This window comes from Marmota monax, unplaced genomic scaffold, assembly GCF_021218885.2.
Source record: "Marmota monax isolate L192 unplaced genomic scaffold, Marmota_monax_Labrador192_F-V1.1 WCK01_AAM20220418_F8-fsc00022, whole genome shotgun sequence".
Classification (NCBI taxonomy): Eukaryota; Metazoa; Chordata; class Mammalia; order Rodentia; family Sciuridae; genus Marmota; species Marmota monax.
Genome location: NW_026695215.1, coordinates 4,937,073 through 4,960,291, shown reverse-complemented (window position 1 = coordinate 4,960,291; position 23,219 = coordinate 4,937,073). Strand labels below are relative to the sequence as shown.

General features: G+C 47.2%; 1 protein-coding gene, 1 long non-coding RNA gene and 1 pseudogene across 3 annotated transcripts in view; 2 read left to right on the top strand and 1 right to left on the bottom strand.

Annotated features, from left to right (window-relative positions):
* Positions 1 to 23,219, bottom strand: part of Kcnab1 (potassium voltage-gated channel subfamily A regulatory beta subunit 1) — a 308,966-nt gene that overhangs the window by 6,243 nt on the left and 279,504 nt on the right. For both annotated transcript variants that reach the window (XM_046431730.2, XM_046431731.2), the window contains exons 9-13: positions 16,992 to 17,077; positions 16,303 to 16,423; positions 14,416 to 14,510; positions 6,963 to 7,083; positions 3,051 to 3,139 (exon numbers count right to left, since the gene is read on the bottom strand). In XM_046431730.2, coding sequence (XP_046287686.1) covers positions 3,051 to 3,139; positions 6,963 to 7,083; positions 14,416 to 14,510; positions 16,303 to 16,423; positions 16,992 to 17,077 — 512 coding nt within the window. The remainder of the gene's footprint in view (positions 1 to 3,050; positions 3,140 to 6,962; positions 7,084 to 14,415; positions 14,511 to 16,302; positions 16,424 to 16,991; positions 17,078 to 23,219) is intronic.
* Positions 716 to 1,321, top strand: LOC124084275 (dnaJ homolog subfamily A member 1-like; annotated as a pseudogene).
* On the top strand, positions 11,495 to 22,253 carry LOC124084431 (uncharacterized). Its single transcript, XR_006849115.2, has 2 exons — positions 11,495 to 11,660; positions 18,346 to 22,253. It is a non-coding gene; the product is annotated as an uncharacterized LOC124084431 (long non-coding RNA).

The window sequence follows — 23,219 nt, the reverse complement described above, 5'->3', positions numbered from 1 at the left end:
AAACTAGAATTTTGAGCCAATTTCTCTTAGAATATGGAAGTATTCATTCACTTGACAGGTATTTCTTCACCGATAGCCAAGGGACGTGTGGTGTGCAGGAGACCAGCCAGTCGGTCAGTGGAGAAGTGGGAAAGATGCGAGCCTCGCGGTTACACGCTCCTTCCTGCTCCCCCACATGGGCCTGGTCCCCTCACCTGCTTCAGAAGATGGAGAGTGAAAGCACTTAGTGTGACGTAGGGTCAAGCCTAACACCCCCGTCAAGAACTGAAAAGGGCTTACCAGGAAATTGGCCTCGAAGTACCACCTGGTAAGAATCCAAATGAAGGAGAGAAGCTTAGACAGATTTATGGAGACTGTGAAGTACTCTCTGGTGCACAGAAAAGGGAATTAAATAAGGAGGCCCGGCAATGTAAGAAGGTAAGGCGGTGGTGGTTTTGGCTCTCCCATGGACACCTTTGACAGGTTTTTGGGGGAGGAGGAGGAGGAGTGCAGGAAGGAGAGGCCAAAACATCACGCACAAGCACTCAGTAGCGTTAGATTCATGTAATGGTGCAACAAGGAAAGTGGCTCTTCCAGAGATCGCGGTTTGTGACAAATATGAAGGCCAAGGGGGTAAGAAAGAAGCAGCTGATTGCTGTCCCAACGTCCCAGGTACTGCAGTGCAAGTAGGAACTGTGAGATATAGGACTGGAAGATCAGCAGAGTCAGGCAGTGCATGGGGTGCCAGGGCCAGGGGAATGGGTCAGTCCCAAAGACAGATGTAAAAGCTGCAACAGAAGGAAGCGTCTAGAAGTTCCTATTGACAGAGGCATGAAAGATGGACAGAAGAGAACATTCCATAGAGAAGGGACCAAGAGCCAGGATGGAGCAGGGAGATGGTCTCCTTGTGGTAGCCCAGAAGGACCTGCTATTTTCACTCCATGAGGAGGAGACCTTTTTGCATGTCAGACACACAACTGGTTGAAGCATCCTGTGGCTTCCAAAAGCCAATATCCAAACTCCAGTCCTCACTCCTCATCCAGGTCAGATGGTGGAGCATGGGGATATAAAGTGTGCTAGATGAGGGTAGGCCAGGGTGTCAGAGTGTTTGGAAAGGGTCGCCTCATCATCCAGTGTAAAGCAACCTTTCCTGAAAATGGCTTTATCTCTCCTGAAAATCTCTCTGCTGGAAAAACTACCTGAGAGAAAGGAGGAGACTCATGAAATGGATCAGAAAGGGCTGGTCGACTTTGATTCCAATCAGAAAAGACGATGCCGTTGTACTGGAGCACAGGGGACGATGCACTCATCCCAGAGAGGGTGTTCAGCTCGAACCTCTTGATGGTGCCAGTAGTGCAGTAGCGCATGTGAGTGAAGGGCTCTGGTCCTAAGATGCGTTGCTTGCTATTGCTGTTTGGTTTGGTTTTGATACCAGGGATTGAACTCAGGGGCACTCAACCACTGAGCCACATCCCCAGCTCTATTTTGAATTTTATTTAGAGACAGGGTCTCATTGAGTTGCTTAGTGCCTTGCTAAGTTGCTGAGGCTGGCTTTGAACTTGTGATCCTCCTGTCTCAGCCTCCAGAGCTGCTGGGATTACAGGTGTGCTCCACTGTGCCCGGCTTGCTATTGTTTTCTTTTAATTGTTTTTGTTTTGTTTAATATTCTATAGTAGTGACTTAAAAGTGAAACGAAGAATAAATGCAAATACAAAAGCTCTGACTTCACCCTGTATGTACAATGACTTCATTGTGCAAGAAGTGGTTTAATACCTGTAAAAACTACTTAAAAAAAAAAAAAAAACCACAATTGTCGTAGCATCTGCTAGGAATAACTTGTAATTGATTTCAGCTGTGTATGTGGACAGATTCAGACTGAAATGCCAGCTATGTCTTGATTTCAGAGTACGACCCTTCATTGTGAAGCTATGAAATTAAACTGGTATTTAATTGGCAGTCAGAAAAAGCTTATTTTGTAGAGGAGTGTTGCTCTGTCTAGTTATTTGAATTAAGCAGGACTCATGTGATGTCTCAGCAATGTGTTGCCTCAGCTGTTACTTGAAGGTAGCATAATGTATGATTTAGCTTATGGTTTTGGTGAAGAAAGGATACCTTTCTGAAGAAGGGTTTGTGATGATATGCTGCTTCTTAAGACTTACACTTGTAGAATTGCATTCCCTTCTGTTGTGCCATTTTTTAAAAAAATGTATATAGACACACACATATATATAGAAAACTATGGTGACTAGTCCTGGTTACATTATTTTCTCTTCTCTTTGGACCATGGTAAGCCCTTGTAGTGAATTCCAGAGCTGGGTCACAGACATAAAAGAGAAGAGACCTGTACATGGAGAGGCAGTCTGCATGTCGCATATAGGAAGGTGTTCCTTAGGTATGTCACAGGCTTACTTTAACCCATACAGTTACCTTGGGCTCCAAGGTAACTGTATGTGGTGTTGGTGGTCTGGCACATGTATGGAACGGCTTTAATCGCATGTTGAAAAGCCATCAATCATTCTTAAATCTGGATATCAGAAGTTAAGCAATTCTTAAAACATATGAATGTCTCCTTAATATGTTGATTACAAACCAAAAAAGAAAACAAACAAACAAAAAACACAACAACCACCTGGAAAGGAAGACACAAGTCTGTGTCCCCAGGGGCCGAGAAGCAGTTACAGCAATTCCATTGTCCTGAATGTAGGATGAGGAGGAAGAAATGCAGGGAGCTTGGAGATCTGAAAGGCGGGCTTGGCACACAGGTGGTTGGCAATAAATATTTGTGGAAGGAACAAGTGAATAAGTGGTGTTTGCCGTGTCCCATGCCTGTCACATTTCAAGCTGGTCATTAGGCAGGCTTCATGTTAGGGCCTGAGGTCAGTTGCCAGGTGCACCAGGGAGCACATCCCTCAGAGATAGGCCCTGATGAGAAGCGAGCTCTGGGAATTTTGCCTGCTGATCAGCAGAGGACCACTCTGGGTCTGTGAACCCAGGACTTGTTTGTTGCTTCTTATGCCTTTGTGCCCACCCCCAGGACAGGTGGGAGAGACAGGACCCACGGAAGGACTTGCCTGAATGGCACCGAGGTTTTCGATGAGCTGCTCCGGAGTGGATGATCCCAGAAGCACGGAGCTCACACCCTCGTTCCTCAGGCACCACGCTGGGAAGAGATGAAGAGGATGTGGGTCAGGGTGTCACAGAGCTCACGATCACTGATGAGCCTGCGAACACCAACTATAGCCAAGCTGGTGGCAGCTAAAACTAACTTTTCCTGTGGAGGATACACAGTGCTCTGGGGCTAAACACCAAACAGTACCCCTGCTGCAGAGAAGGTGGATGGAATCTGTGCACCTGCCTGTGGGTCTAGGGCTCTTTTGCCTTCCACCTGTGGCTTGGCCCCAGTACAAGGGTGTCTGTCCAGCTGCCCACCCTTGAAGCACATTCTTCTCCTGCCTTAACATCTGGTGCGTGCTCTTGCTTTCCTCCTCTGTTGCCTGTGGTCCTCCTAGACCCCGGGGTCTGGTCCCTTCATTTCCACTTACCTGCCAACCTTCTCTGACACTCCTGTGTTGATTATCAAATTACCCTTAAACCCTTAAAGCCCCACTTTTAATTTTTCTCTTTCTGCTCTGGGGACTATTATGGTTTTCTTAAAGTTTTTTTTTTTTTTTTTTTTATTGAGGAAGAATTTACAAGCCCCAAAAGTTATGTATTTAAAGTGAACATCAAATGCTTTTTAGTCCATTGCCTGCAATGTGGGGCCTATGTCCTCTGCCTCACTGCCTGGACACCCTTTGAGATTCCCCAGGGGGACTGCCTTCCTCCCCAAGTCCTACCTGAATTGCAAGTGGGGTTGGGTGCCCTGCTCTTCACTTCCCTGGCTGCCTGTTCCCTTCCCAGTACTTTGACACTGTATTAAAACCATCTGTTCTTTTCTTGACTTGCCCACCAGGCTGTGAGATGGGCTAATTGGCAGTTGGATGCCCAGCATCCTGCTCAGCACCTGGCACATAGTAGCACTTATTAAGTGTTTGTTGAATAAACAGGCACGGATCATTGGTGCACACCCTGGCACTTCTTCTGCCCCATTTGCTCCAGGCCCTGCTGTCTGCCGACTGATAAGAGTCACTATGCCCGGGCCTTTTATGGCAATCACTGTCCTTTCCAGGCGGTCAAGAGAGTGCTCTGTGAAGGTAGCAATCCAAGTGATCTGCCCTGCCCCCCCTTTTTGGCTTCATTATTTCCTGTTTGCACTTATAACTCTCCTTGGCCCTAGTGGTGCTCTGAGTCTTTTGGGGCCCTGGGCAAATCACTGCTCAGAGCTACCTGATGTCCACAGCAGCTGGTTCCCCTGCAGGCTGCAGGGCAGCCAACTCACCCGGCAGGGCTGGCTAGCCCCGTGGCGCCACCTGCAGGTGATTCTGGGGACTAGTATCCTGCACCACAGTTAACAGCAGGCACATTCAGGGTGCTTGCTTACTGCACCCAGGATGGGTGTTGGCCTGGGTGCAGGTGTGACCTGGGGATCTACTAGTTTACTTCTTGCCGGAAGAGCTCCCCTCCCACACCGTCCTTGCAGATCAAAGATTTTATGGCTGGATAGCACTTCCCTTTTGGTTCTGAAAGTTCTGTGGTTAAAACCAAAACTACTTGTTTATAAAGAAAGAAGAAAAAAATGACAGGCAAGAAAGACATCTGGGGGCATAGAGGGGGGAAAGGGGAAAAAGTATGTTTTAATTTAAGTCAGACTTGTGCAGAGGATCTTTCCTGTATGTCTAACAACCAGTGAAAGTCTGAATTTTGTGAAGATTTCCTCCAGGAAGACGGTGTTTTTCCATCTCTTTCAGAACTAAATTTAAAGCAGTTGGTCTTTGGTGTTCTTGCGAAATTGGTTCCGGGCACTCCCCTTCAGGACACAAAAATCCCAGGACATTCAAGTCCTTTGCACAAAATGGCAAGCATCTGCACGCACGTCCCAGGTGCTTTAGGTCACCTCTAGCTGACTCTTGTACCTAACACCATGCGCGTGGGTGGTCAATGGGTGCAGAGACAACTGCTTAGTTCATATTGCCATCAAGAACACACTGATTGCAAAATGCATTTCTCTCTGCATTTACTCTGGCCACACGCCAGGCTAGGAGCGGGGAGAACATCAAGTCCAGGGTGTCTAGTACATCTTCCTCACCACTTACTGAGCAGCTGCCTACTCCTTGCTTTACATATACAATTTCCTGCAACTCAGCAAGTTTGTAAGAAATGTATTGAAACCATTTTATCAGGTTGAGTAACTTGACTTGGTCAAGTGACTGGTATGTTTTACTTTGCTTGTTAAAGCTGTAGAGATGGAGCTAATCACATTAAATATATTCTTTATATTTACTTATTTTTTATGGTGCTGGGGATCGAACCCAGGGCTTTGTGCATGCGAGGAAGGCACTCTACCAACTGAGCTATATCCCCAGCCCCTATTCTTTGATTTTTAAAACTATTTTTTTGTTGTTATTTTTTATATAGTAATGGGGATTGAACCCAGGGCCTCCTGCATGCTAGGCAAGTGCTGTATCACTGGGCTATCTCCCCGGCTCTTCTATGATTTTTTTTTTTTTAAAGATGGGATTAAGCAAGTCATATTTAAGCATATGATATTTCCTCTCTCTAAAACCACTTCCCATTTCTGTTTTTCTGTTGCTGTTAACTGCAACTAACATTTCTCTGACTTCTAACCTCAGAAGGGTCAAGGCACTAGTAAATGTTCTATTGGGTTATTTTACTTGTGTAGACCTTATCACGGGCTTTGGGTCATTGTACCTATTTGCCCCAATTCCTGCCATTCCTTCATCCATAGGATATTTTTTTTGGGGAGTGGCACGCATTTTTTCCCTTTCTCAGTTACCATGTGAATTCTAGCAAGTCCTCGGTCTATGTCTGTGAGCTAGGGCTACCAGAGTGCACCTCGCAGGATTGTTTTAATGACTGAGGAGATGAGACAGTGCATACTAAGTGCTTGTTGTGCTGCCTGGCAAATACCTGCAGCCAGAACTGAGAGCCAACGCGCCTTTCTGCCCAAAGTGTACCCATTAACCACGTGGGACTGTTGAGTGCTTGAGATGCGTGGAGCCTGAAATGGAATGTGCTGGAGGTGTAAAATATCTCAGTCATTTAAAGAAATGTATTACAAGCTGAAATAACATGTACTGTATATTGTAGTAAATAAAATCCATTATTAAAATAGATTTCACCTGTTTCCTTTTTCCTTTTTTTTTTTTTTGATACCAGGGATTGCTGTACCACTGAGCCACATCCCAACCTTTTTATATTTTTAATTTTGAGACAAGGTCTCACTAAGTAGCTTAGGGCCTTGCTAAGTTGCTGAGGCTGGCCTTAAACTTGCCATCCTCCTGCCTTAGCCTCCTGTGCTTCTGGGATTACAGGTGTGCACCACCATGCCCAGCTCTGTTTTATTTTTTAACTATGGGTCACTAGCAACTTGGAAATTGAGTATGTGGTTTGTATTATCTTGCTTTTGGACAGTGCCATCCCATGTGGCTTTCAGTTGTGACCAGTGACCCTGAACTTTGATGCACTCCATGTACAAAGCCACCTCTCTGGATTAGGGAGCCCTGGGCCTCTGTAGCAGTTTCTCACACCAACCCTGGCTCTGCCTCAGCAGGGGAGGAAACCCGACCAGTGGGAAGTGGGTGTCACTCCACAGTTCACCTCTGACTCTGGTGAGGACGCCTGTGTTCCCACTGATCTCCTCTCATCTGAACTGCGTTCTAAGGGGAGGGGGGGGGAAAGAGGCGAGAAAATGTTTTTGCATATAGAAAGTTCTGGGGAACCTGGAGGACTCACTTTATGTTGTATTTAGCAGGAATGTAACGCCTCTGAATCTGCCCCTATAGGAGACAATTCTGCGAAAAAGGGCTGTGGGTCAGCAGTAGAAAACAGGGAGACCCCCCAGACACCCCCAGCAATCTCCTCACCGACTGCAAGCTGAGGCAGTGTGCACCCCAGGCGCTCGGCGATGGGAGAGAGGTCCTTCAGCTTGTTTTGCTGCTTCCTGCCTTCCTCACTGACGATCCTTTCCTTCAGCCACTGGTAGCACTGCGGAGAAGCACAGCGGGAAACATTTCAGTGATGGTGTCTGGTGGGGGCATGACCTCGAGGGTCATAATTCAACCAACTACAAGACCCTCAGTGAATCCCGGGTCGTCTTGACCCCTGTGCTTTGCAGTGAGAAGATGCTTATGTTTCTATGCAAAGAGATGTTCCCATGACCTTGATCCTGTTCCCTGGTTCAGAAGATCAACTTCCACTCATGTTCACCATGCAAGTTGATCAGAGGGCACAAAGCTCTAAAAATACGGACACTGAGATGTAGGCAGGTGGACCCTTGTCTGCCCAGGAAAAGAAAGGCTTAGTAAGATAGCCCAGTTTTAGAATGTCGCAAAAAAAAAAAAAAAATGGAATTGACATTTTACCCAGGTCTATGCTGTTTCCCTGATGGAGAAGGCGGGGTGCCAAGTTTTCTGTTTAAACAAACAAACCACCTTACATTCTCATCTCCTCTCCTGCCTGGGGTCCACTCCTAACCTCTACCTCCTTGTTTAAGGAGACTGACTGGTGGCTTCCTGAGCTCCTAGAAGCAGATGTAGTATACCCAACAGACGTCAAGCACATTTAAAAATTCTGAACTGGGTAAAGACTTCCCCAAATGTGTGTTGCCTATTGTGTGAACTACGAAAACGTAAAGAGTAAAGGCATTTGACATTTCAAACCGGTGGGAAGAGCCTGACCCTGATCTGTAGACTGTGTAGGGAGCCTCATAAAAAGTCTTTGAGAGCTTCTCAATGCCCTACTTTCTAGAAGGCTCTGTTCTCACTATGAAGGAGGGAATAATAGTTCCTTCCACACAAAGCTAGCTCTAAGCAGCAACACCCAAAGCAAAAGAACATTAGGAAGAATGTTAGCCTGTTTTTGTGAACATAAGAGAAAGCCGTCACGCCGCGGCAGTGTGGCCCTTCTTTCTCTGTGGCATGTCTGTGACATCACTCCCAGCACAGACTGTCACTTCTGCAGAGGCAGCAGAGAGCCGTGGTGGTGGTGGGCCACAGCACCCCATCCCCCCAGAGGGCTGCTGCCTTTTGTTTTAAGTATTCTTTTCATTATTCTAAGAGTATTTCTGAAGCAAAGGGAAACCGCCTTGTTTTGTTGTGATTTCTGGAATAATTTTGCAGATGCAGAAAGAAGGGCAAGCCGCCCCAGTGCTGTTGCCTCCTGGATCTCAAAGGCTTATGGTCTGGCTCCTCGCTTGAGAATTTGCTTGGGGAAACGGCCAATAGTTTTCCTGGCTTCTTTCAGAGGAAGGTGGCCTGGAGCTTCTCTCCAGCCATGACAGCGGGTGCCAGTGGTGGGTGGACAGCTGTGGACAATGAGCCCGCGATCGACCGCTGGCCCTCCTGGATCAGGGCACTGCCACATCAGAGAGCCCTGGATGACTCACTGCCCATGGGAAGGACATCAGTGCTCACTGAGGCCTCAGAATGCCTTCCTGGGACCAGCGGCTCGCAATGTCGTCCAAATAGAAAACAAAACAAAACAAAAAGATTTGCAAATTCTACTAGATAGGGCAGAGGGGTATGAGGGGAAGGGAGGGGACAGGGGGTCATTAATGATGGTGGAATGTGATGGTCATTATTATCCAAAGTACAGGTATGAAGACACGAATTGGTGTGAATATACTTTATATATATCAGAAATATGAAAAATAGTGCCCTATTTATATACATCAGAGATATGAAAAATTATGATCTATATGTGCAATAAGAATTGTAATGCATTCCACTGTCATAAATAAAAACATTAATTAAAAATGTTAAAAATATTTAAAATTCAGTGTTTACTTTATAAATATGAAAAGTTTCTCCTTGATGTTATTCATGTCAATGAAAAAAAGTCTATCAGGTTTTTCAAAACATGTCCTTCTTCAAAACATGTCTATCATGTTTTTCAAAACATGTCCTTCTGTTTTTTTCAATCAAAAAAAGATTTGCAAATTAATAGACAATGCTTTTGAACAATAGCTTTTTATTACAACTAGAAGAGTTCCTGAGGTTTCTATATATGCTGTGCACATAAAAAATTGGTTGATTTATTCATCAATCTTATCAAACTCCTTTTTTTGTGTGTGATGCCAGGGGTCGAACCCAGGTCCTCACACATGCCAGGCAATCACTCTACCACTCAGCCACATCCCCAACGCCTGAACTCCATTATTTTTATTTATTTATTTATTTTTGGTATCCGGGCTTGAACCCAGGGGCACTTAACCACTGAGCCTCATCCCCAGCCCTTGTTTATATTTTATTTAGAGACAGGTTATCTGCTGAGTTGCTTAGGGCCTTGCTAAGTTGCTGAGGCTGGCTTTGAACTTGAGATCCTCTTGCCTCAGCCTCCCAAGCCCCTGGGATAATAGGCATGTGCCACTGTGCCCTGCCTGAACTCCATTTTTGAAATCCTATATATAATGGAGTCTTTTTCTTAGGATTGGGTTCCAAGTATGTGTGTGTGAATGCACAGATATGTATTGTATATGTTATGCACACACACCATACTGAGAGACAGACTTCTGAAAGTAACAAACATCAAGCTTATTTATTGAATACCTCTCACCCTCAGTCCCGTGAATCTCACTCAGGGGAATCTATAAGGCAGTTAGGATTTTAAAATAGTAGGTGCACAGTGTTTATACTGTTTTCTTCACATCAAAACAAGCAAAAGTATTTTGGAAATAAACAGCTTTTAGCCAGGCATGGTGATAGCCTGTAATCCCAGTGACTCAGGAGGCTGAGGCAGGAGAATTTCAAGTTTGGGGCCAGCCTTGGCAACTTAGTGAGGTCCTAAGCAACATAACAAGACCCTGTCTCAAATAAAAAAGGCTGGAGATGTGGCTTAGTGGTTAAGCACCCCAGGGTTCCATCCCTGGTACAAAACAAAAACAAAACATCAGCTTTAACTGCTCTAAGTAAGAAAATGTTGGCAGAAGGAGATGAGGCTTAATTGAAATGTTGACTAAACATGGGAGTGGACCGCTCTTCTGAGGGAAGGCTGGTGGGGCTGTGGCTATGAGGAGAGTCAGTCCAGCTTGCTGTTGTGGGCATTAACCTGGGGATTGAGATGAAGTCTCCTCCAGCCCTGTTTGGACACTTGTCCCCTTGCAGGCTGGCCTTCCTAAACTGAAGGAGCGAAGGCGAGGAGGGGTTCTTCATCTGCGGCTTCAGTCCTGACCTCAAGCTGCCCAGAGCAGGGGCTTGGCCAGTGTGGCAGTGAAACCAGAGAAGCCAGACTACATAGGGTGAGCTGCCCCGGTCAGCCTTGCAGACGGAGCCAGATGCTGCTCCCCAGGGCGGGCGACTTTGCCACAGTCCTGGGGACTCCTCCATGCTTGTGTTCATAGCTCCTTCCTGAGTCTGACTCTCTGGCAAGTTCCTGAGCTGAGGCTTGCGGTCAAGACTGCCCCTCCACCCCTGCATCTTCAGCACGCAGACAGGGGTGGGCCAGGTCGATGCTCAATAAATATTTATCAAAGAACCAATGAGACAAGCCTTCTCCACATGCTAGCTAATGGGCTAGTACAGGTCACATGGCTCTGAACTTCCCAAAGCTGTGTCTTTGCCCTCCTCAGCACTAGGGTCACAACCCCTGTGTGCCTCTTTCATAGGTAACGCTGCTGTGATGCTCTCCCCAAGACCCCTCATGGCTCTGATTCATCCTGATGAGGGCTTGGCAGGAGATGCAGAGCCGTGTCCAGACCTTTTCTGGATGATTCGGTATCCAAGATGATCAGCCAGTTCTAAGCATCCAAATCTTTGACCCAAAGCAACAGAGTCTTTGCTGTTGAGGTTGAGATCTTCAGGTAGAACATCAGAGTTAAAAACTCCTTCTGAGTGTGCAACACACTAGGTCTCCCCATGTGACCACCTGTCCCAAGGACCTTTCACCCCACCTCTATGCACCTGGGTTGCTGGTCCCTGTTTTCCTTTGTCAGATGGGTGCATATTTTCAATTTCTTTCTTTATTTTCCTAAAAAGCATTTGGCTAGCATCAGGGAAGAGCTGCCCATAAATTTCATTACACTGTTCATTTCTATTTAAAATTTCTACCTTGACTACACATCTGGTCTCTGAATCCTACTTTGTGGACCTTCTATTTTGATTCACTGCATTTGTCTGACATTTAATGAGCTCCTGGCTCTGTGATGTGCCAGGTTCTGTATGAGTTCTTCAGTTTCCTTCTGGAAGTATCCGCAGATCATCATCCCATAACAGGAGAAGTGTTTTGTGGTTAGCCCCTCCCCAATTGATGATTCCATTACAGGCCATGTTGAAACTGTCACCTTCCAGAAAGTACCCCAGCAAAATGTGTATGACCTGAGCTGATCACAGCCCTTTGCCCTCCTGGTGCCTGTTGTTGGCCTCACAGGTTGGCATGTGACCTAACCCTGGCTAGTCTTGTCTGGTGTGCAGTTGGTAAAGACCTCTTATCTCTTGGGCATGTGACCAAATCTGCAGCCATCAGTTCTCATGCTCCAGGCTTCACGGACAAGATCTATATGTAGTAGAAGAAGATGATCCTGTGTTCAGAGACACAGCGGAGCTGGAAAGTCATGTTCAAGTCCACAGGTAGAGTCTCCACGGGGCCAGCCCTGCTCCGGCCTTCCCAAGGTGTCTCCCTGAACAAACAGAGCTCCCTGTGGATTTGGCTTGTTTGCCTTGAGTTCTGTCACTGGCAGCTGGAGATGCTAGGCAGTGTGTATGGTGACAAGGGCAAGGCCCTGGTGACGGCTGGTAGCTATGGTTTTAGGGAAGAGGAGGGTTTCAGAGGAGGATGGAGAGAAGGCAGAAAGTGCAGAGAGTACAGCGTGTTTGGATGGAAACCTGGTAAGAGGTGAAGAGAATCCACCCAAACTGGGCAGGGAGAGTCAGGTGTGGGCTGCGGGACTCGAGCCCTGTTGGACGGGCGAGGCAGGAAAGGACGCATCTGAGATAACGCCCTGGCTCCTGACTGGCTCTGTGGTGAGGACAGAGTTCACTAGGCATGACTGTGCCCAGGCGACTTCCACGTGGAACTGTCTAATGGACCAAAGCAGTAGTGTGTGCCACTCAGCCGGGCAGCCAGAGCTGTCCATGTGGTTCAGAGGTCACTGCAGGGTGAAGGGCCAGAGAGGCTGCCCAGAAACCCCTAAAAGCCCTGTGGGTACTCCTTGTGTGGAGTTGATTTGTCCTTCAGCTTTAGTTAAGTGCTTATGACAGGCACAACGCATTACCATCTTATTTCATGGGTGTGACGAGAGCCAACGTGAGATTCAAACCACTTACCTGTTCTGTTTTAGGGGACGTGAGAGTTGCCAACTTATTTTATCTGTGTGCCCAGTTTCCTCTCTTCGTTTTCCTGCTGTGAGCATCCCAATTCATTCCTAAGGCTACCCTGATGTTTGCTTCTTCGTTACTAATTTTTATTTTTTGCTTTGGTAGCTCTACTCGAGTGGCTTTCCAAAGTGGTTGTTAATTCAGAGTCTTGAGGCCTTAGGGACTGGCTGCCTTTCACTCTCTGAGAGCTGTGAATGTTTACTGTCCAGGGCATCCCAGTGGATACCAAGTGGACTATAAAAGCCAACAATGGAAATCTTTCCCAAGTTTCTTTTAGGCTTTGCCACCTTCAAACATTTTGTATGTCCATTTTTGTTTGTTTGTTTGGTTTTGTTTTCCGTTTCCTTTTGTGGATGTATGGAAGCTTTTCCAACCGTTTGCAAGTTTTTTCCCAAGCAGTGATAGAAGCTAGGTGATCACACTCCTAATACAGCATAGCTACTTCTTTCTATAGAAATCTGGATCAGAGACCTGGGTTCCCGCATCAGCTTCATGGGTATGGTTTATGTCTTGGGTGGATACTGATGTCTCTGTGCTCTCATTTCTGCATCTGGAAAAGGTCTACCCTCATATACCATGAACCTGAGAGCAAGTGCCCAGCACACACAGAAGTGCTTTGAACTTTTCAGAAAGCCTGAGAAAGAAAATCTGCTCGGTTCCCAGCTTTTGAGGGTTCGACTAAGGATTTCTCACCTCCGTGATGGTGGGCTCATACAACTTTCTGTTCTTCAGTAAATTAGAGATCCCACGCTTTATTATAAAAGAGCCTTTGTGTTAGATGATTTTGTCACCTTGAAGGTAGGCTGGGCTGAGCTGTGCTGCTTGGTAGCTTAGGAGTATCCAATGCAGTTTTTTTGCCCTGGGACATTTTCAATGAGCAAGTTTATCAAGTCTGTGAGTCAAGCGACTTCTTACAGCAATTTGGCTTAGCTACAACTGACTCAAAGCCACCTGTGACCGCTTTCTGTGCCGTTGGTAAAGACCTCTGTGAATGGAAACACAGCCTGTGCCTGGCACATAGTAGGTACTCTGTGAAATCGCACTTCTCGATGCTCCCTTCCTTCTTCCCCAAGGTGCTGTTGGCTTCTCTCGGTTCAGAACGTTGCTCGCTTTTCAGAAGCAGACTTTGTTCTCTGACAGTTCTGTTGTGCTAGTACAGACTGGGACCAGGGCCACGTCAGCATGTTAGGAGGTATTTATACTGTGCCACTTTAGAGGACAAACAAACTAAAGCTCAGCTGTCACAGGCAGAAAGGAAAGTGAAAGACGCAGAGCCTGCAGCAGCCCTCCCGGGTGGGGGTGGGGGTGGGAAGACCTCAGTGCTGTGGCTCTGCTGCTCCAGGTGCGTGTGGGCCAGGTCGGGCGGCCGATTGCCTTGTTGCAGGACATGAGTGAGTGGAGGCAATCTTGTTCCCTGATCTTGAACACCATTATGCCTCAGCACAGAGGTTAAGCCACAAGTCTCAGTGGCCAGATTGCATCTGCACAGGTGCCAGTCATAGAGCCCGGAGACAGGGGCTTAGCCATAGTGGATCCCCTGAGGCCCTCGCTCCTTACCCTGGCCCCCAACGCACAGAAACCTCAAACCACACTCAGCTACAACTCTGCCTCTCGTGGCTTAAGCCTCCATGGCTTAAATTTTGTTTTGTCAAGAAAAGGAGAATTAGATCCTCTTACATGGAAAGAGGATTTAAAATTTTGTCAGTTTTCAAATAAGGAATGAAAAGCCTTCTTTAGCATAAGTAATGGTAGGGCTTTGAGCCCTGCAAGTCCAACCAGGTCGCTGGATGCTGCTCTCTCCCTGGGTCCCCAGAGGACAGCTTTCTGTGCAGGCAGATTCTGAAGGGCTGACTGGAGCCTGGCAGCAGCAGAGGCCTCTGGAGGAGCTGCCAGAGGCCAGGACGGCCAAGGCCAGGGTGTCCCTGAGCTGGGAGGCCCTCCCTGCCGTGGGCCGTTCTTGTCACCCCTTTCCCTACCCCCAGATCCTTGCATGAGGTGAGAGAAATACCTTCAGAGAAGCCCTGGAACTTTCAGGCACGCCGTTTCCATATTTCCCTGAGATGATTCCACAGGCAAGTGGGGACCATGTCATGGCGCCAACCCCTGTGGAGGGAGCACATGGAAAGTTGCTCACACAAACTGGGGTTAAGGGAGGAGGTGGTGGGTTTGGGGGAAAACTGGCTGAATGCATCAGTTAATGCTGGCATACATCTTTCCATCACAATTTAGGGATTAACAAATTGTTTCATGCGTTTATAAACCAACCAAATGTGCACTGTCAGTTCTTGGGAATGAGCCACCTAAGCAGGCCTAAAAATGTGGCTTTGCCATGGTCTTTTTTTTTTTTTTTGGTGGTGCTGGGGATTGAACCCCGGGACTTGTGCATGTGAAGCAAGCACTCTACCAACTGAGCTATATCCCCAGCCCTTTGCCGTGTTTTTTTGATGTCCAAAATTCATGGATAGAGGGGTGGGCACTTCTACTTGCACTAACTTCGGTGCTTCCCTGGGCTATTCTGTGCCACTGTGTGGGAACACAGCGCCTAATGCGCAGAGAACACTCAGTAGGTGACAGCAGGTGACAGCAATAACAACAGTTATTACTGCTGTTGAACTTTTATCCTTTTATTTTTAATACCCAGAATTTTCCTGCCATTTCTGAGGAAGAAAGTGAACTCTGGAAACTGTTTTGGTCTAGAAACCTGAAAATGTGACTTGTTTGTGTTTCTTCTAACGTCCACATTTCTTTTTATTGGACACATATTTTTCCCTCGCTCTGAAATTATTTCCACACAAACATGTAGTGCCTGGCTTATTAATTATCGTCAAATTCCCTTCATCTAATTCAGTGCCAGGCATAAGAGATTTTTCTGAAATCACTTGTTTTTTTCAGTTGTCCACTCTGAGATGCATGCCTGGGCTGGAGCAAGCCCTGTGAAGGATGAGTTTATCTGTTAGTTCTTCCCCTCATTGTGGATGCATTTGTGTGTGTGTGTGTGTGTGTGTGTGTGGTACTGGTGCTGAGGATTGAACCCAGGGCCTTGTGCATGCAAGGTAAGCACTCTACCAACTGAGCTATATCCCCAGCCCCTGGATGCAGTTTTTTGAACACCTATGGAGTTCAGTTTGTATGCCAGCCACAATTTATGACTCCACATTGTGAGACCAACCTTACACGTGACTGGGTCACACTCCCCAGCTGGGTGCTGAGGTGCTCAGTTGCAGAAATGTGGCAGAGCTTTCCCCACCCTTCTTGGGTGTGAGGGTCAGTGTCTCGTGCATGGGTGTGTCTTGCTACAGCCCCATGGGTGAAGCTATGCTCACCTGTTCCTTTGTAATATAACCCCTTGCCCTGTTTAGGATAGAATCTTCCATGGAAGTGCCTTGTGTGTGTCCCCTTCTCTTACTGTGCCCTTGGGTGTGGCCTACCCAGATGTCAGTCAACCTGCTGACATCATGAAGATAGACTCAGCCCCCTGAAACCTGATCCCTTGCCTTACTTTGAATAGCTTCTCCTCAATAAAAGGGGTCAGCGTGCTCTCTCTCTTTCTGCAGACCCTTAAGGTCAGAGGAGCCGTCACAGCGACCCCAAAGAAAAAGGTATTTGTGTCTCTTGTGTGGTTATTTTTTGCAGCCCAGTTAGCCCAGTTTTATTGGAGTGACCCCTGAGCCTTTTAGTCACGAGAACAGAAACCTGGCACCACATGGCTTTCATCAGGGATCCCCTGTGGACTAGAAACAGGCACATTTGATTCTATCACAGTCTCTGGGATGAGCAGTTCTTTCCGTCCGTATGTTAATTAGGGACACTCAGGAAATCATTTGACCGGGACTTTTCAGAATCCCTGATTCCCCGATTGTTAAACACACTCAGTAGTTGCAATTTTGAAGATTACCTATTTTATGGTAGAGCTCTGGCAGTTGGACCTCCACCTTCTCTCTCTGGAAAAGATGGTACTCAGCTTGTTCACACACGGGCGGGATCATATTGAATTGCCTGGCTACAGAATAGGCTTCCTAGGGAGAAAGGAGACGCAGCCGGTGACGTTTCCCTCATGGAGGTCAAAACAAGAAAGGAGTAGGGTGGCAAATTATAGGTGAGGTTCTGATCATCAGTTCATGAAGAGCAAGGCTGAAAGTGGGGAATCGTTATCCTCTGGGAAGGTTTGGACCAAGTAAGGTCCAGGGAAAATCAGTCCAATTGTGAATTATGGACTATTATAAAGAAAAGATAATTTGACTATTTGCAGGTTCCTAAAGAAATAAAAATTAGATTAACATAAAACTGTAATCTGTAATTAGTGTGTTATAAACAGGATTGTCATTAATATAGTCTTTTTAAATAAGAAAACTAGAATACTCTGTTCTTATATCATTAGCTGTCACTTTGCCCTCTTGTCACGAAAGAGCATGCTACAACATGATTCCGTTAGAGCCCCCTAGCCATCTCGTTAATGATGGAATCGATCCTACAATTTCACTGCCATAGTGACTGTGAGAAGTTTGCAATAGACCCCACCTCCAGGCATGGCATCTGGAGAACAGTGAGGTGCTCCGTGGCATTGAAAAGCGGAAATTAACCTACCATGATCTCCATGGCGCTCCACCTGGAGGTGCCCCAGTACATCGCCATGCCTTGGTTTATCACATGCGTCATGGCTCGGACGATTTCTAAGGAAGGCCAAACAGCATCCTGTGAGTTTCTCTACTTCTCAAAGTTACATTTCCCCCATCTCCAAAGCTTGGAAGTTTACTTGTTTGATTAATACAATTACTCTGGCATTGGTGCCAACATAATAATCTATGCAACATACAACCTTGGTGGTCTAGAGGGTGACAGTATTTTGGGGAAAACTGACATTTCATTTTTGGTTTGCAACAACACTAAGTGGTATTAAAAGCTCCTCTTTTACTGGTGTTGCTTGCTGCTTCTTGATCTGATAGAAGAACTCTCGATGAATCTGTACCTAAATCTGAGTACCCTGCTCTGGTGTGTGAGAAGCCAGGGAGAGCCCTTGTTTTGACTTTGCAGGCGGCGGGTCCTTGAGGACAGCAGACCTGCCTTGTGTGTTGGATTTGCAGCGCTGGGCCCCACACCGAGTAGCTGTTTAATAGAGATGACTCAATAACAATGTGTTTGGCAGAAAGATAAACATATTAAATGCTGAACGGACAGCTGAAACCTCAGGGACTCCAAGCTCACAGGGCCTCGCCCTGTTCCTGACCACTTTAAGCACACTGTGCTAAGAAACCCATGTCACTGATGTCCCCAGGGCCTCTTTGCTCATCAGCTGTTTCAACTTGATGTCACATTTTCTAGCCAAGAAAACGCATCCCGTCTGCAGAGCACTTGGGGCTGAACTGATCCTCTGGGCACCAGCCAGCCTTGATGCAGCACCAGGGAGCACCAAGAGACTCAGGTTCAACGGAGCGGGAAGCACACAGGGCTGGATTTGGTCCACAGCCAGGTCAGCCAAGCTCCCAGGGCACCGGGACATGTGACATTTTCAGTTGGTCACAGGCCTTGGACTTCTTTGGGTCCCAGGAATACCCACAGGTTAAAGTGTCCTTCAGAAGAACTGAACCCCTGTCTCAAAGCCATTATTCTTATTTTTATTTCTCAGGAGCAAACCCTACTTGAACTGATAGGGGACAGGATTAGGAAGGAGAAGGCCAGGGTCGGGGTCTTCGCTTCTTGGTTGTTGGCTTCTGTCAGCTATTTTAAGTTCCCCTTGTTTCTCTGCTTGGAAGGTGGGAATGCTTTCATTCGCTGTTGTCTGTCCAACAGAACTTGAACTAGAAGCTAAACATTTTTCTTTCTTGGAGAAAGTCTCCCAAATATCAGATTTTACATAGCAACCAAACTATGAAGTTTATTTTCCCTTATTTAACAAATATGAAAAAAAAAGTTAAAAGAAACTGTTTTTCTTCTCTTTTAGTATACAAATGAACACCGATCAACTTCTCTGGAGGCTGAAAACCCTGATTTGAACCTCTGCCCAGATTAGACCTCTCCACCGCTGTGCCAGCGCCCCTTCCTCATTCAGAGCTGGGAGTTCCTCCAATCAACAGGATTTATGAGGAGCCTGCTGTTCTGGGTGCTGGTGACGCTGCGGTTAGCCAAAAGTGTTGGAAAAACTCCAGAGAAGTTCACAGACAGTAAACTGAACCAAGACTCTTCTGTCTGTCTCTGCAATCAAGGAAACTGAGCCCAGAACACTGTCAGGTGTCCTGGTCACATGGGGGTCACCAAAGGCCTGGACCAGGGGCTGGGAGGGTGGAGTGCAGCTGAGACTCTCGTTCAGCACACACATGCGAGAACGGAGTCTGCAGGACACCAGGCCAGTCGATATGAGGTTGTCAGGCAGACTCAGAGGCCCCGGACACAGCCAGCTTAGAGCTGAGCGGGGAAGACAGAGAAGTAGACAAGCAATTAGAAAATGCAAAGTACTGTGAAGAGGGCTGAGATGGGGAATGAAGGGGAGACCTGTTTAATAGGGGCAAGTGTGACCTCACTGAGGAGTTGGGGGGCATAAACAGGAGCCAGTCATGGAGAGCATGGAAGAGCATTTTAGGAAGATGGAAGAGCATGTGGAAGGACAGAGTGAATGCCAGCAGTTGGAAGGAATTCACTGGAAAGAAGCCACGTGGCGGGAGCCCAGTAAGGAAGGACAGGCAGATGAGACAAAGTCTGAGAAGGCAAACTGTGTTATTTGTATGTTACTCAAAGTTTAATGTCATTGTTGATTATTTTTTTAGGCAAAGGAATGGCACATCTTGTCACCCTAGTTCCCGTTTCAGAACACCACCTCTGCCTGTGCTGAGAACCTGCGTGAAGGGGAGGCCTGGAGGAGGCCAGGGAATCTTGGGAGGGCCTGCGGCGTTCCAGCAGGAGAGGAGGGTGGCTTGGAGTGGGACCTTGGCAGGAGAGACAGAACCTGAGTGTGGGAACAAGAGGAATCAAGGCCGTCTCCCAGGCCATTTGCAGAGATGAGGGAGGAACTGGTTTGGGGAGGGAATCAAGGATTCTTTAGACACAAGAAAAACAGAGATGCTCATGAGATACTAAGAGGAGATGAGGCACTTGGACTCAGGAGACAGGGAACTGTGCCGGCTGGACGTGGGGCCTGTCACTTCCTGTCTGCTGATGAAGTCATGGCCGTGGATGAGCCTGCTCCAGGAGATCTGCAGGGAGAAGAGGAGGCTCTCTGAGCAGTCTCTGACAGAGGACCCTGCAAGGCCTGCTGGGCCGTCAGGAGTGGGAGCAGGGACATTGGATAACCAAGAACAGACGGAGCGCGGCCCAGCATGAACGTCGTGAACACCCAAATCAGAAAGGGCACAGGCCAGCACCCACTGGCTCTGGCCTCCATGGGGAGGGGACCACAAACCCTGAGAAGAGCCTTCTGGTGGTGTGGTGGGGCCGAGGTTGGAGGGACGGCAGAAGGTGGGCCGGGAGGTTTGTAAGTGAGAAGAACAGGGGGATAGGCACAGTGGACCAGAGGGTGTAACAGTGAGGATGGCCCAGGTGAGAGCTCCCTGTGGCCCTTAGCGTGAAGGGGACCCAGAAGAAGGCCACTGATGGGGTGAGGTGGAAGAGGTTGAGCCGGGCAGGAGGGACGCTCTGTGAAGAAGGGGCTAGCAGGTCTGTAGGGCTCTTCTGGCAGACTCGAGATATTGTGGTGATGTCCATGCTCCATGCATGTGACCTACGAGGGTGTGAGGAGTGAGCACAGGTGGGGAGCTCCGTGGGACACCCCGGCCAGTGCTCCTTCCTCACTCACTGCCTGTTGGCCTCTGGGTCTGAAGAAGGGGCTTGGTGGGATGGGGACGGGACTCCTCCAGTTCTCGTCCTCCTGGCACAGGGAGCAGGGGAGACCGGGAGAACCGAGAGGCTGCAGCTGGAGAGTCGCCCTGCCCGAAATGAAGATTTAATTTCAATTCATGTTAAATGAGCTCATTATTTTTTTAATGTCAGAGAAAAATGCCCCAAGTTGTTTAGCTGGTCAAAAGGAAACCATGGGCAAGGTGAGCTCTTACAAGTCCTACCATGAAGGGACACTAGGGGGCAGAATTGTTGAAAGAAAAAAAAAATCAACCTGGTCCCCAGAGTGACACTGTTTCTTGTGTATTGTGGAAATGCACTTTGAAAGTGTCCTAGGCAGAGTGTCAATGCTGAGCGGGAAAAGGACTTCAGTCCATTGTATTCCCAGGCCTCTGTGAAAAGATACAGTAAGTGGTGGTTAAATCTGTTACGTAGGACCTGACTGGAGCCTGCCCAGATTCCCCATCAATCCAGAAGGCTTAGGGGTGTTCAGCTTTCCTGCACCCTACCAACACCTGCATGGGTGGGGCTGGGCTTTAAAGCCACCCACATATGGTTCCACTGAAGTTCTGTTCTGTGGGGGTCCTGGTATGAGGCCCCAGCCTCGATGTTTTGGAAACAGCCTGGGGTTTAGAATTGCTGTGCTTGTTATTCGGTGGCCTTCGTGGGTGGCCCCTGGGCCACAGGCGTCAGCAGCAATGGAATCGTCCCATATGCAAGTCCAGACCTAGAAGACCATGAGTTCTGGGGGTAGCACCCTGCAGCCCCCTTTAACCAGCCCTGCAAGCAAATCTGCTATACTGTAGAGCTTGAGAGCCACTCCCTACTCCTCCCCAGGGAACCATGTCAGGGGCAGATTCTCCATAGTCCATCTCTGCTGTCCTCTAATCTGCTGCTTCATGCAGTAGTTTAACCTGTGCTCACTGTGGTTACTCCCCTGAGTACTTATCCAGCCACTATGACACACACACACACACACACACACACAAACAATTCAGTGTGAGCCAATCTGGGAATGTGATAGAAACAGTAGCTGAGGCCTTTGAATTTTTTAAAAATTAGCTATCAAATCTCAAAAGTTTGAGGAAAACAGCCCAAACTACCAAAAGACTGCCAAATCCTCCTCAGCATGCTTCCCCTGGTTGAAAGTGTCCTCATCCTTTAGCCTGGTGCGGCCTCCTGGGCTCACATCCCACCACGGCTTGCTCTCTGTCCCTGTGTCGTAGCAGAGCAGACCCTCAGCAGCTCTGCAAGGGACTCTTTTTTTTTTTTTTTGCTACTGGGGATGGAACCCAGGAGGGGTGCTCTAAAACTGAGCTACATCCCCAGCCCTCTTAATTTTTATTTTATTTTTTAAATTTTGAGACAGGGTCTCACTAAGTTGCCCAGGCTAGCTTCCAACCTGCAATCCTCCTGCTTCAGCCTCCTGAGTTGCTGGGATCCCAGGTGTGCACTGGGATCCCCAGTCCCTGACTTGCAGTTCAGTTGCTCATCTGGGTGTCCCACTCCCATCTGGAGAGTGGGGATGATCTTGAGCCTGAGGAACTCTTCCAAAGCTTGTCATGGGACAGCATGTGGAGATCACGGGAAGTCTGACCGTAGGCACAACTGAGTAGCAACAGAATGTGGCCCTGGCTGTTTTCTCCCAAGGAGTACTTGGGATTCTAATGTTTTAGTGACATTCTTCTCTCAGTAATGCAGGCCATCTTTATTTAAAAATATGCTTTTTATGTCAAAGGAATTGATACTACTATTTATTTTGAGTGGAAAAATTTTTTATAAACATTTCAATTTCTTAATTGGAGCTCATGCAAAACCTGGAAGCTCACAAAAACTTGTTGTTTTGTTTTGATGTGGCCCCTGGAACTTTGAAAGTTGCAAGAAAATAATTACAGGAATAACAGAACATAGGGGCTAATGATCCAATATGAAGAAATTGGTGTTTTGGTGAAATAAAATTTGCTTAAATTAATATGGATGTAGAGACAAAGGGATAAAACCAAAATAAATCTTGGAGATAATGCGGTGCAGTTTCTGCTTTCTGTAGATGTGGAAATAGTCTAGGAGGCAGTTACATTAAGCATAATTAAAAGCTGAAATATTACTAACAATTGTAAATATTTCAAATATGCTTGCTTGGAAAATGCTGAGAACAAACAGAAAAGAGTAACTGCTCTCTATTTTCCAAGGTTCCTGTAAATATGTTATTATGCTTTTATAAAGTAAGAAAAGAAGGATTACCAAGCAGCAAAGGCTTTAAAGTGCTTGAAATACTTATTAATGCTTTAAACACTGATATGTTATAGTTTTGACCTAATGGAGTTGCTGCAGGTGGAGGGAAATGTGGTTCTGTGTTGGTGGGGTCGCATGGTTCAATTCTGACAGGTGCCAGGATCCTATCTTTGTCAGAGGCAAGGATCAGACTGGAACTGAGACGCTAGTATGACGCAGGGCCCCTGCATCAGAAGAGCAGTGAACACTAATGAAAGAGAGTCTAGTTGTGCATGGTGGCGCACGCCTGTAATCCCAGGAGGCAGAGGCAGGAGGATCGCAAATTCAAAGTCAGCCTCAACAATTTAGGGAGGCCCTAAGCAGCTTAGTGAGATCCTGCCTCAAAATAAAAAATAACAAGGGCTGAGGTTGTGGCTTAGTGGTTAAGTGCCCTTGGGTTCAATCCCCAGTCCCCAAAAAAGTAGGTCTAGGCCTGGGCCCAACCTTTATTTACTTGAGCTGTCTGTTATTAGCCACCTTCTGCTCTAGCAGCAGAAGCCGCTGGTGTGGTGCTTTGTAATTGCCTCTCTGCAGCTTAGGGATTCCCTCTTGGCCCCTCTTGGGTGCTGAGGAGACCTCTGTGGGTGCTCAGTTTAGTGCCTGGAGATAGAAGACTGTTTTCCCCACAGGATCGGAAACTTGAACTCAAATGGAGGGAGTCATAACTTAGCATGAACCAGGAGCCAAAGTCCTTAACGGTTTGCTGACTGTATCAGG